Genomic DNA, 13,016 nt, shown 5'->3' on the forward strand with positions numbered 1-13,016 from the left:
ATCTCGAATGTTTTCGCCCCGCATCGGTTGCGACGCCATTTAAAAGAGGGAAGATGAGCTGCACATTTTAAACACCTCGATGCCCAGTGTGGTTCGCCCTTCTTGCAAAGCAGCTATAAGGGACCAATTTACACCCGGTTAATTAAAGTCGCCTGCTACAACCAAGTTAACTGCCAGAATAAGTTCAATTCCCTCTGCGAAGTCTTTAGGTATTTGATCTGAACTACCCGGCGGACGGTAGAAAGAAGACACCGATAAACTCACAACATTTCCGGGGCTAATTTGGGCCCACACAGCTTACCATATTCCCACGTTAAATTCCAGTCAAGCGAGAGTTGATTTCGTTTTTTACAAGAATGAACACGCCCCCACCATGGCCATTCCGGTCTTTTCGATAACAGACATAATTTGAAGGACCCGCCGCGGTGGCTCAGTGGCTAAGGCGTTGTGCTGCTGAGCACGAGGTCGCGGGTTCGATTCCCGGCCGCGGTGGCTGCTTTTCTTATGGAGGCGAAAAGCGAAAACGCTAGTGTGTTCGAGATTTTGGAGCACGTTAAAGACACCCAGGTGGTAAGAATTAATCCGGAGTCTTCCACTATGGTGCGTCTCATCGCCTGTGAAGCGTCGGCGCGTTAAACCCTACAATCAATCAATCAATCATAATTTGAAGGAAATGTTTCATTATCGTTAATGTCAGCATCTAACCATGACTTAGTATGAAGTACTACTGACGCATCTGTCATGTTAATAAGGCTGGTAAGGTCATCTACTTTGTTTTTAACGCTTCGGCAATTGACGACCAAAAAAGACAGGCTGTATTTTTTCGGTTTCTCTTGTCAGGTAGCCCGCTGTACTTCGCGGCTTGGTTCATTAATACACTTTATTTTGTTGACATAAAGCGCGTCGTATCTAAGATTTACGTTGTCGGTTTCCTTCCGTACTTTCTTGGCATACTCCCAAAGCTGCTTTCTTTTCATTCTAATTGATTCCGAGATGCTAATGGAACTGCCTTTCAACTTTTCAGCGTTGGTTAGAACGCATAGCTTGACTTTGTACATCGCAAAATTAACAATTATAGGGAGGCAGTTACCCGGCTTGAATTTTCCCAGGCGGTGTGCCCGTTCAATTTGCACATCGTCAATAGATAAGACTGCACATCTACCGCTTGGTTTTCTTTTAATACAGCCCAACCTCCATACAGCTCTGAAAGTACATAAAAACGAAGTATTAACGCAGTTGTATTACTTTCGTGTTACGGCCCAGGCGATCTTTCCCTCTCCCTGATACGGCCCCCCTGACGAGGCAAAGAGACGCGCACTCGTCCTGACATTCCGGTGCGGGACAGACGCGGCTCAACTTCGGCAGCCGAGCGGTCCTCTTCCCGTAGAAGAGGGGGAGGAGGACGCCGTCAGTGCGATCCCAACAGAGCGCAATGGAAGCGCAGGAGCGCGCAGTCGCTTTCCTCTCCGAACTGTCCGACCAAGAGCATCCCTACTCGGTAGGGAGGAGGAGAGGGAAACGGGGACGTTCCCGGGCGCCCCGCCCCCGGGCCGGCCCCACGCGCGCGCGCGCGCGCACTTCTCGGGCCGCGGTTCCGACACCGGGCCCGCCGCGCGAGCCACGTGCGCACCGTCATCGACGCAGGCTGCTGTGCCGATGGAACCTGCAGGCCACGCCGCTCCCGTGGACCTGTCGCGCTCGGCGCCGGGTCTCAGTCCTCCGGTCCTGAGCGGCCCCGGTCCCACGGCGCTGACAACGGGTCTGAACTCAGGACTGGGAGTGGGGCTGAGCCTGTTGCCGAGTCTGTACGCCGGTCGGCCGGGAGCAGAGTACGGGGTCTCGGCGGCGGCTGCGGCGAGCAGTGGAGACGCCACCGAGTGCCGCCTTGTCGAGTACCGAGGCGAACGCGTGGCGGCCTTCGTCCAGAGGAGCGGCGAGCTCCTGCTGTGCCTGCCGCAGGCAAGATGCCCGTTTCGGCACACCTTCGGGACTGGCGCGTTTCGCGCCATTTCGCTAAGCGATGCGATGGGGGATGGGCGATCCAGTTACGCCTTCATACATCGGTCCGACGGTAACGAGTCATTCATAATTCGATTTGATTGATTGTAGGGCTTAACGCGCCGACGCCGCGCAGGCGATGAGGCGCGCCGTAGCGGAGGGCTCCGGCGTAATTTTGACCACCTGGGGTTATTTAACGTGCGTCGAATCTCGTACACACGGGCGTTCTTGCTTTTCGCCTCTATCAAAAAAGCGGCCACCGTGGCCGGGAATCGAACATGCGTCCTCGTGCTCCGAATCAGCATTCATAACTCTTTAATCGTAAGTAATACAAAGCACGGAATAAAAGCTGCTTAGCGTTCTTCAAAATTAATTGGTAGCTCAAAGGCCGAAGGTCTAAAGTTGATTTTACTTTACGGTTTAGTCGTATCGTGCATTAACTGATTTCGAACATTTAAAATTTGCGCAACCATCATTTGATAAGTGCAATAAAGCTGATTAACGCTGACAGCAAGAATCTGAGCTCCGCGGCATTTTGTTTGCCTGCGAATGCCTTTTTTCTCGAATTTAGTACAAAAAGCACACGTCGTAGTTCGATGGTTACTCTTAATTCACCGCCTAATTCATGATTTGTGAGAGCAAAACTGTCTACAAGAGTAACATTGTAACAGTATGTTGCTGAGAAAGGTTCATGATAGAGTGTGGGGTTTCACGTGCCGGAGGTACACCTGGGCTATCGGGTGCGGATAATTTTGATAACCTGGGGATCTTTAACGTGCGCCGAAGTCTTGACACACGGGCGTTTTCATTCCTCGCCTCTATCTCAAAAACAGCTTCCAGGTATCGAACCCCCGTCCTCGGGCTCAGCAGTACAAGTTACTGAGAAAGAAAAAAATACTTGAAAAAGTACTCGTTAAGGATTCAGCGTCACACTTGCCCATTGCATTGTCATGTCGGTTGTATTGATTGCGCTTGACTGCCATTTCTAGTTTACTTGTGCACTTACACGGCAGGCAATAGAAACAAAGCTAGGAAAGTGATAGCTGTAAATGGCAGCCTTGCGTGGGAGCTGGAGCAAGCTGCTAAAGTACCGACAAAAAAATGTTGTTAGGAGCAGACCTGTTCAAGCTTTTAGTTCCGCCGTCCAGCATTAACAGAAAAAAATGTCCAAGAAAAAAGACCGACCGCACGTGAGCGTGCGCCTCGGGAGGAGCGCCCAGCGTCGGCCAGCTAGACCTTCGAGAGCACTCTGACCACCGTTCGTGGTGTGGTCTCTCGTGTGCTGTTCTCCTCTCCAGTTTAGGTGCTTTCGCGCCTAAAGTGGGGAGCACAGGCGCCGAGTTCGCGAAGCCGGTTGCCGCCGGTTCTAGCGCGCGCTAACCCGCTCCACTTCGGGAGAGATGTGAAGGCCTGTAGACGAAACGATTCGGGCCTTGCAGTCGTGGAGAATTTTCAGTTGCAACTTCAGAAATTCATGCGACGTACAACGTCCGGGTCTCCGACGAAGGGAGAAGGGTCGCCAGCTCTGCTGTTTCTCCAGCTTTGCACCACTACTGCAAGCTGCGCCAATTTTTCACGTTTCCCTTGGCGAAGCAACCTTTTCAAAAGCGTCCTGACAAATACGAGATCTTTGTTAAAGCAATAATACGTGGTTACCCCTCCCCTCCCCTCTTTCCCCCGCCCTCAATCTGTTCCTAAACACAAGCAGTACCGCACACTTACGACAGTCAGTTTTACTATTATATATTGTTCTTGTTTCTTTATAATCTTGATGTGGTGTTGACAAATTCAATGTTTCATGTTGCCTCCGCAGGAAACTGCACGCGCTTTGTGGTAGAAGGATTACATAGCATAGTTTCGGTTTCGGAAATCCCATGCAGGATACAAACGACTTGACCCGAATCGTTTCCTACAGCTTCCAACATAATCATAAGCGCTCCATTATGTACACCAAGAATAATATTTCTCCCAGTGCCCTCAATCCATGCCAATATTTTGCCAGACCGAAACTTCACTCATAAGGCCCGAATCTCTCCAGTTTATTCCTCAATGTGGTTATCTTCGGCACACTGCTTCTATCATTTCCCTCCGTCGTTATTGACGTCAGTACTTGTGTGACCACTATGTCGTCTATCCTTCGCATGCCGTATGCTCACCAATTGCGGGCAATTGTTCTAATTTAGTTTGTAACGTCTTTCTCGGCAAATTGGAGCCCCAGTCAGCAATGCTGACTTTCCACCTTGAAGTTATTTATTCGTTCCTTTAATATTTCCGGGGTGTATTGTCCCTCGTGACAGTGACCTTTCCCGAAAGAACCTCACGCCGCAAGTGGGAATACGCGAATACCCTACCACCGACGCAGCCACCAGCCATGTAAACGCGCAAGGCCAGGGAACATTTCTGAACTCCACAAGAGTGGAATGTGGAATTCCTCGTAACCATCGTTATCATGTGCTTCGAAACGGCATCAAGGGATATTGTTTTTATTTAGTCTTTAGTGCATCACAGGGAACAACGTCCCACTTTCGGGGTTAATTTTACGAATGTCACCACTACGTGATGCCACCTTGAGTTAGTCCAAGTGACACTCGCTTACGCACAACAGGGGTTCGCATGCCGCACGCGCGCAATGGTAACGTCTGTAATTGAAGGAAGAGAACAACAGCGACATATTTCAATGTTCACACGCGCGGCCAGGGTCACTTTACTTCCTTGGCTGTCAGGATAGGGCGATTTAACTTGTTTTTAAGTGTCTTGACTTTGGGATATTCGCTAAACTTAACATTAAAAATCCAGTGGCTCATCCTTCAAGTGGCTTTTTACCGTAACATTTTGTTCATTTTGATTTTGATGTACACACATTTTACTCTATAGTGCACCGTGTGGAGAGGACATAATGCAATATAAATACAGCCGGGGGAGCACACAAACTTTCTAATGATGTTTGACGTAAAGAGGGACGGCCGTGCCATAAAAGAACTGCAGGCTAATGTAGGCAGTACAATTATGCTTATTTTCTAGCTTCGAATGGGTGGAAAACCGCACAGAGTGCTCGCTTTTTCAGTGTATTTCAGTTTGGCGTTTTATTGCGCCATATCAAAGCGGATCTATGCACAGACACTACATACTGCCAACTCACGCGTGCGACGATACCATAGAAGGTCTTCCTTAGATATATGGGAAGACGGTGCATTTATTACGCCGTCACAATGACTATTATACCCCTCTTCGCAAATATCAAACGTCGTTGGGTTTTAGCGCCAATATATTTCTAGCTTTGACAGACGGGCAAGAATAAAGTGGGGGTCACCATAAAACTAATTATTAAAAAGTAGGAAGCTATGTGATAAATATGCATGTGGCATTATTGGCGCACATTGGGTCTTCGAAAATTGTTTTTTTTTTTCATTCGTTTGGTCCCAGTCACGGTGGGTGCAGCATGACCAACGTTTAGGGTTTCTGTTTTGTTTTTTTGCGTTATATAGCCTGCTTCTCTTTTTCGAAAAATAATGTGTGTATTTTATATGTATTCATATCACGTCTTCACCATTTTGAATATGGGATACGTAATTGTTTATCGGATCCTTCTTTACTTGTGGCATCCAGTATCTCAATCTGAGCATAATTTGCCGCCCGCCACTGTAGGCGCCTTCCTTTTAAACTGGCTGTACCGTCGTGGCGCAATAGTTATTGAAACATGCAGCCACCATATGAGCACTAATGGCTGCAATTCGAGCAATTAGGAACAAAAAGTGATTTACAAACAAACAGCATTACATAAAATTAGTTTTAACATTTTAATCCGTCGTGTTTGTGTAGCGTTTCATACCTCCCCCATCACGACTCATGACGTCACCACAGGCCCAGTTCCGCACCGCAGAAGCCACTTTTTGGGAGGTGAAATACGAGGATGCCCGTGCCTATGATTGTGAGCATAGTTGCGGTCCGTCAGCGAAGACGTGGCTACAGTTGAAACGAGGTCAATTTTACGAGTGGGGCTATAATGGCTGAGTAGCTGGAGGGTTGTCGGAGAAAACTTACCCGACAAGAAGCTACGGTAGGCATCTTGGAGTCCATGATGATTGGATATGGGGTTTGAGTAATGGCAAACGCTATGGGAATTCTTCAGAGACCCAGGTGAAGGGGATGTTGAGGAAGGCGCAAGTTATGATCAGATCCTGGGTGGTGACCAGTTCCAGATGGTGAGAGGGGATATTTAAGGGACTGCATCTGTGTGTGGGATGTCAAGGCGTTTGCCGTATGCCGTTTGGCAGGCTTTGCTACGAGCGGGACGTCATCCAAGGGTGTTTGTGTTGTCGCTAGTGGGGAACGAGGGGTTGACTGGCTGTAGCTTGAGGAATGGGGATGAAAAGGTTCTGGAGAAGAGAAGGTACGGTGGATATTTGGGTGGGTCGGAAACTCTGGATGGAAGGATGTCCTTTGGTGAGTTCGGTGACTGTGTTAGTGGAAATAGACCTGGGGAGGTTGAAAGCTTGCTTGAGTGCGTTGGGGATGAGTCGTCGATCGAGGGCAGCCATATCTGCTTTATTACGAGTAAAGGCGACTGGGTGGCTCTTAACATAAATAGGGCACGAATGAGTCGGACAAGGCCCTGTTCTTTCATGACCTGGTGTCAGTTGGGATACGAGGGAGCGTAGGAAGAACTTTTGATTAAAAACCTTGGCGAAATGAGCGATGGTTTGGTCGTTGCAAGTGAAGGGCTGGGAGTGATGAGTAACCATCAAGGGTGTCTTGAATAATTAAAGTACTAAAGCCGCGTGGTTTTACCACGTAGGACTACCTTTAGCTTCTTTCCAAAAACTCGCAAAGTGACAGATACCAACAACCTTGTGATTGGTCACTTTTGCACTCGCGCGCAGTCAGGTTCCACAGAAGTGGCACATAGAGCTGTCCCTGTGGACATGCAAAACAACGGTCAGGCAGTTTCTAGCTATTAATACTGATCGTCTTTTAAAACCTCGTCTTCTGAAACGGATACAGTTCACTTTTACAGTTTAGTTTTGACCAACTGAACTGGCGTCTTAATCGCAACGTTTGCAGAACTGGTTATATAGACTTTGTTTAATATACGCCTTACACAATAGCGCCTCTTTCGTTGACGAGAAAAGTAGAACGTTGAGGAAGAGTCTAACTCTATCTGAGTCTGATGAAAGTGCTGTGCAAGGTTAGACAGTATGGAGAGTTCGTACATCATGACGCAAGTAGCACAAAGGATGGAATGGTAACGCCTGTCTGCTTGTATCCAGCAGATAGTGACATCATATGCGCGGTTTTCGTTTGCATAAGCAGCCCGTATTTTAACGCACTCACTCACTCACTCACTCACTCACTCACTCACTCACTCACTCACTCACTCACTCACTCACTCACTCACTCACTCACTCACTCACTCACTCACTCACTCACTCACTCACTCACTCACTCACTCACTCACTCACTCACTCACTCACTCACTCACTCACTCACTCACTCACTCACTCACTCACTCACTCACTCACTCACTCACTCACTCACTCACTCACTCACTCACTCACTCACTCACTCACTCACTCACTCACTCACTCACTCACTCACTCACTCACTCACTCACTCACTCACTCACTCACTCACTCACTCACTCACTCACTCACTCACTCACTCACTCACTCACTCACTCACTCACTCACTCACTCACTCACTCACTCACTCACTCACTCAGTACCGGTTCATAGTGGTTAGCGCTTCCAAAGCATCGAAGACAACAAGCAAAGGGAGAACAGGAAGACTGCACCTCTTCCGACACACTCGGACAACAAATTCTACTACTCTCCTACCCTGTTCATTTCCCCAATGACTACCATTCAATTGGCAAGTGTGACGTTCCGGCAACCCACTGCTCCTCCTTCTTCTTCTCCTCATCCTTCCCTCCCCCCGTCCGGAACACAGGCGTTCGAGCTGTTCCTGAAGCACCTGGTGGGCGGCCTGCACACGGTGTACACCAAGCTCAAGCGGCTCGGCATCAGCCCCATCGTGTGCAACGTGGAGCAGGTGCGCATCCTGCGCGGACTCGGAGCCATCCAGCCCGGCGTGAACCGCTGCAAGCTGCTCGCGTGCAGAGACTTCGACGCCCTCTACCGAGACTGCACCACGGCCAGGTGAGCGAGAAGAAGGCCGCACGGGTGGGTGGGCTGATTGTCTCCGTTATTGGTGCTCGAATGGAGGTATAGGGTCTAAATAAAGTGTAATGGGAAGGGGGTGCATGAGGACAGAAACTGTAACAGGACCCGTTCTTACATTCTGCAAAAATGAATTATCAAGAGTCAGTAAAACCGGTAGTGTAATATAAACTGTATTAACGACAGGTACAATAATTATATAATCTGTATTTGGCACAAAAGCAGTCACCGGAAAATCAAATACAAAAAAAAACCTAGAATCCAATAAGAACCGACAAGAAATAAATTATTGTGTGTTCGCATCAGCGCAAATTACTAGAAAAAAAAAGAATGCCTGAAGAGCGTATTTGAATGATGACTTGTGTATGGGCACTTCCGCCTTCGGCGACAGCTCGAAACAAATAACAAATGTTCCTACAACACTAGTCGCAACCGCAGTATTTGAAGACGGGAAGAAGGAAGGAGCAGTGCAGGAAAGACATGGAAGTTGGCTACCCTACGCATGGGGATGGGGACACGGGGATTGAAAGGGAAATGAAAACAAAGAGGAATGTGTTAGAAGAAAGAAAACGAGGGAAAAAATTAGTAGAAAAGCGTGAAAATGGTAAATACAAAGCCAGTATAAAGCAACCAGGAAAAAAAAAGAAAATGCACAAAACTAAGGCGGTACACTCACAAAATTAGCAAACTAAGGACGTCCCTGCAATCGTCCAAACGGGCCCTTGTCCTTTAAAAAGCGAAGTTAGGCATTGGTTGCCTTTTGAAAGTCTGACGGGCAACGCCTATGACCCAAAATAGATCGTCGAGTTAGCGGACTGTGGTGTAGAGCTGCTGCCCCGGCGTTGTGAATCGGTCACAATGGCACAGCAGTTGTTCAACGTTCTTTTCGGTAGCGCACAGATCCCAGGCAGGGTTGTTGGTCACGACGATATTGATTGATTGATTGTAGGGTTTAACGCGCCGACGCAACGCAGGCGATGAGGCGCGCCGTAGTGGAGGGCTCCGGATTAATTTTGACCACTTGGGGATCTTTAACGTGCGCCTAAATCTCGAACACACGGGCGTTTTCGCTTTTCGCCTCCATCAGAAAAGCGGCCGCCGCGGCTGGGAATCGAACCCGCGACCTCATGCTCAGCAGCGCAACGCCTTATCCACTGAGCCACCGCGGCGGGTGGTCACGACGATAGTGGAAGACTAAGCCCTGGTGAAGGCAACACCTAGCCGCAGGCGACAAAGCAAGGGACGTCCGAGCATGGCACGTTAGTAGGTAGGAGGCGCTGAAAATCGGGGTCGAGCGATTAGTGAAGACCGCTCGAGAACTCCCATGTATTCCAGTTAGCGAGGGTGATAGATATTCTCGTGTTCACACGGAAATAACGTACCAGCGTCAGACCAGTACCGTTAGCGCGGTAATGGTGCCGTACTATACTTTTAAGAAGATAAATAAAACAAGAGTGCTGGGCAGAATCCGGGAATAAGTCGCTTGCGAGTTCATAGAGGCCTTTTAAAGCGAAAACTTTCTTAGTGGGACCGGTGGCGTCCTATAAAAAAACTAATGCATTTCCCCATATACCTGTTGGTCGACCTAAAAGCTCTGATAAGATTTCTGGACGCACGGTGCGTGCGTGAAACAGGTCTTCTATTGTATCAAAACGTTTGCTTGAAAATCGCGATAAAGGAACGGTTCTGGACAACACAATACACGCATCGATTATGAAGAAGGAGTACAGCAGTACACCTTTATCTCATAAACCGCGTATCGATATACATTTAGATCGCTCGTAGATGCGTTCACTTAGTGCGCGGAAAATCGTCGTATGGGCTAGTTCTTCATTTGCGATTTGGGTCTTCGAAGGTTTGCCGATCAACTGAACGCTCAGAGCTTTCAGCGAAGGTTGGATGGACTTTTATCGAAAATTTTGACGCACTTTTTGACGAAATTTCGATGTGAGAAAGCTTTCGAGGTTCTGTCACCTTTCTTTAGAAAGGGTTGGTAAAGCTTTTTATACGCAAGGACCACGCCAATTGTGTTAGCGAAACTTCCATGACTTTGTACTAGAAGAAATAAAATTTTAAGAGGTTGGTGCGCTGATAAAACTGGCTGCCTTGTGCGCATGTGCAGAAGCGGCATATATTCACGTTCGTTTTCTAATAAAATTTAGTTGCGAATCTGCGCCCGTCTGGTTTTTTTGTCAAATTCACCTAGCCCAACAACATGCCGTACTGCACCATATTATCAATTCCCTCGTCACTAGCTTTCATTCAGTAACAGGGTACTAGCACAGCGACCATTTGCGGCGCGCTCTAACTGCTGTCGTATTGGCAGGGGCGCTCATTGCCTGAGAGGCTGTGAATCGAGGGCGTTGCGATGGTAACTAGCTGTGCGTGTCGATCCGCGCTTGCTCTTTAAAGGAACCCTGCAACACTTTTTTCAACTTTTCTTGATATCTGAACTTCTTGGAGAACGTAGTCACCCAACACACCCAGCACTTAAATTAGGGGGTCGCAAAGTACCTCAGCCAAACATTACTGCTCTATGCCCATCAGAAAACTTAGAAATTCGCTCAAAAGATTTTTCCAAAACAGCTCAAAAGCGGAGCGGCTCAAAAGCGCCGCTCCGTGCTGGCGATTACTGTAGCTCTCGCAGTGCTTCCAGACGCGAAGGAAAGAGCGAAAGCAAGTATCGAAAGTGTTGCAAGGTCCCTTTAACCTGCCAAAAACGTGTTAGCCACTGGGTGTTACCTCTAAAAAGTAACGGCGCGTTTCGTGCGCCCTGTAGCTGACGCCGATCCGTCATGTCACGTTTGTTTTATCATCCTCGGAATTAAAAAAAAAAAGTAATCCAGTACATAATTTAAGCACTGTAGGAGATGCGGGCAACGAATGAGAAGTTAAGGTGTTTACGCGTTATGCTATTGATAACAAATAATCAAGTTTTGGGCTGCAGCGTTCCGGAAGTGTACGTGTTGGTAGAGCGTGTTCAGACCCTGTTTTCACTGATGCTGACGCTTGACAGAAGCCCTAAAACAGCCCACGCTCTATCGCCACACGAGCTCATTGCACTTTTTGGGACGTTCTGTACAACGCCCATATTTCCCTGCTTTCTGGCAACTCGGTTCAGCCGCGTATCGCGGCGAGCACTAATGCTATGGTCCCATACAGGTGAGGCGCCATTATAATAAATTATTTAAATGGTTTATGACTGAGTCGCTGAGAACTCATTCACGTGGCCTTAAGACGGAATCGTGGTTTGGAATTGAGCTGTGCCGGAAAAACTCTGTAGGGTCGCTTAGAATTAAACTAAGGTGTAGGAAAATTTAAAAAATTGGAGGTTTCACGTTCTGAAGATATATGAGGTGCACCGTAATGGATGTTCACGGAATTATTTAATCCACCTGCGGATTTTAACGTGTTCCGAAATAAAAAAAGAAGAAATAATTGCTCTGCGAATCAACAATGCGGCAGAATACTTTAACGTTCTCTAGGGTGTGAATTTGTTGAATTGGAACCATATCAGCTGAGTTAAAGCATAAAACGAGCGTTACGCTTTTTCTAATCAATGTTTACCCTTATTCGCAAATCATGGAATCGGCTGGCGTTCCGGTGACTCAATATTATCCAGGATACCAATAGCGCAGGAAGTTTACTCAAGCCGAAAGTACAGATCTAATGCGCTGACGACCTGGTCATTTTCTCAAGCCCCGGGTTTCCTACTACTTTGCGCTTACACAAAAGTGCGATTGGCTGAGTTAGGCACTCTTCAAAGCTGGGGGAGGGAGGGGGGGAATGGCGCTTTTCATGAGCAATCTTTATGTGTCCTCCTCGATCTGGCTTGCCCCTTCGCTGACGGTGTGATTCCGATGCCACAGCTTGTTTGCTTCTCCCTCCGTGCTTTGAAAACGGGCCCCATTGGAAGAGCTTCCGTAAAAGCCGCTCCTGTGTGCGTTAGTTCCAGGTTGTTTTCGAACGATTGCGGAATCCACCGCAAAATGACTGGCAATGCTGACTTAACTTCTATTCAGCCCAGCCTTATTCTTGATTCTTCGTGGCGCAGAACCTAGTTAAGTGCTAAAGAACGCATACTTCTTTGTGCAGCTACGAGTAGAACAACCAGAACACGGTACGCTTGGCATGCTAACAGCGCTCCCTTTTAACGCGGACGCTTTGGTGGCATTTCCCAGCAAGACAAGGAAAGAGGACTGAAGTCGCGTACACGATTTGCAAGTGTTGATCACTCCAAGTATGGACTGGGCCGACCAGCACCGATGGCGCAAGAATGCGAACACATTTGCTATTCTGTTCTGGCGCCCGTATGGAGGCCATGAAGACGAAATGCAAGTATGGTTCATTCAAAATACTACCTCGTCAGAATAACACCAACACCACTTGTAACTCAAACTTCGCTCATATAAGCTGCATAATAGGAAAAACAGAGAATAGGCATGCGACACGCTAGCTACTCTTCTGCACTGAACGAATGACGTATTACGGGCATTTCGTTGCAATTGCCTGAGGCCTACAAAATGCAGCGCAAATAAAACAGGGATTATATGCTTGCGGAACGAGACAGATATTTAAGCTTAAATTTAGTCCGGCCTTTTCTAGCAGTAAAAATGGCGGGGTAATCAATGGAAGTTCCGAACACACACACAAACATAGACGCATCAGTGCGTACGGCGAGCACTATGTCGGCCGAAGCTGCGCAGCCATCGGGCGCATTGAGCTTGTCTGACACGCCACTGGCCAGCTGGCATAAACGACATTGCCAGTTTCGGGACCCCGTCTGTCAAGCATATACAGTCTTTCACGGATGTTACTATCAACTGTAACAAAAGTGAGCCA

General features: G+C 48.0%; 1 protein-coding gene across 1 annotated transcript in view; it reads left to right on the top strand.

Annotated features, from left to right (window-relative positions):
- The first annotated feature begins 1,606 nt into the window (after window positions 1–1,606).
- LOC144173287 (dachshund homolog 1-like) overlaps window positions 1,607–13,016 on the top strand; it is a 43,484-nt gene continuing 32,074 nt past the window's right edge. Inside the window, exons 1-2 of the mRNA XM_077701771.1 lie at window positions 1,607–1,959; window positions 7,945–8,153. Of these exons, the coding sequence (XP_077557897.1) occupies window positions 1,657–1,959; window positions 7,945–8,153 (512 nt within the window). The 5' untranslated portion in view covers window positions 1,607–1,656. The remainder of the gene's footprint in view (window positions 1,960–7,944; window positions 8,154–13,016) is intronic.

Source organism: Haemaphysalis longicornis, unplaced genomic scaffold (genome assembly GCF_048455015.1).
Source record: "Haemaphysalis longicornis isolate Haplotype H1 unplaced genomic scaffold, Haemaphysalis longicornis Haplotype H1 scaffold_3, whole genome shotgun sequence".
Taxonomy (NCBI): Eukaryota; Metazoa; Arthropoda; class Arachnida; order Ixodida; family Ixodidae; genus Haemaphysalis; species Haemaphysalis longicornis.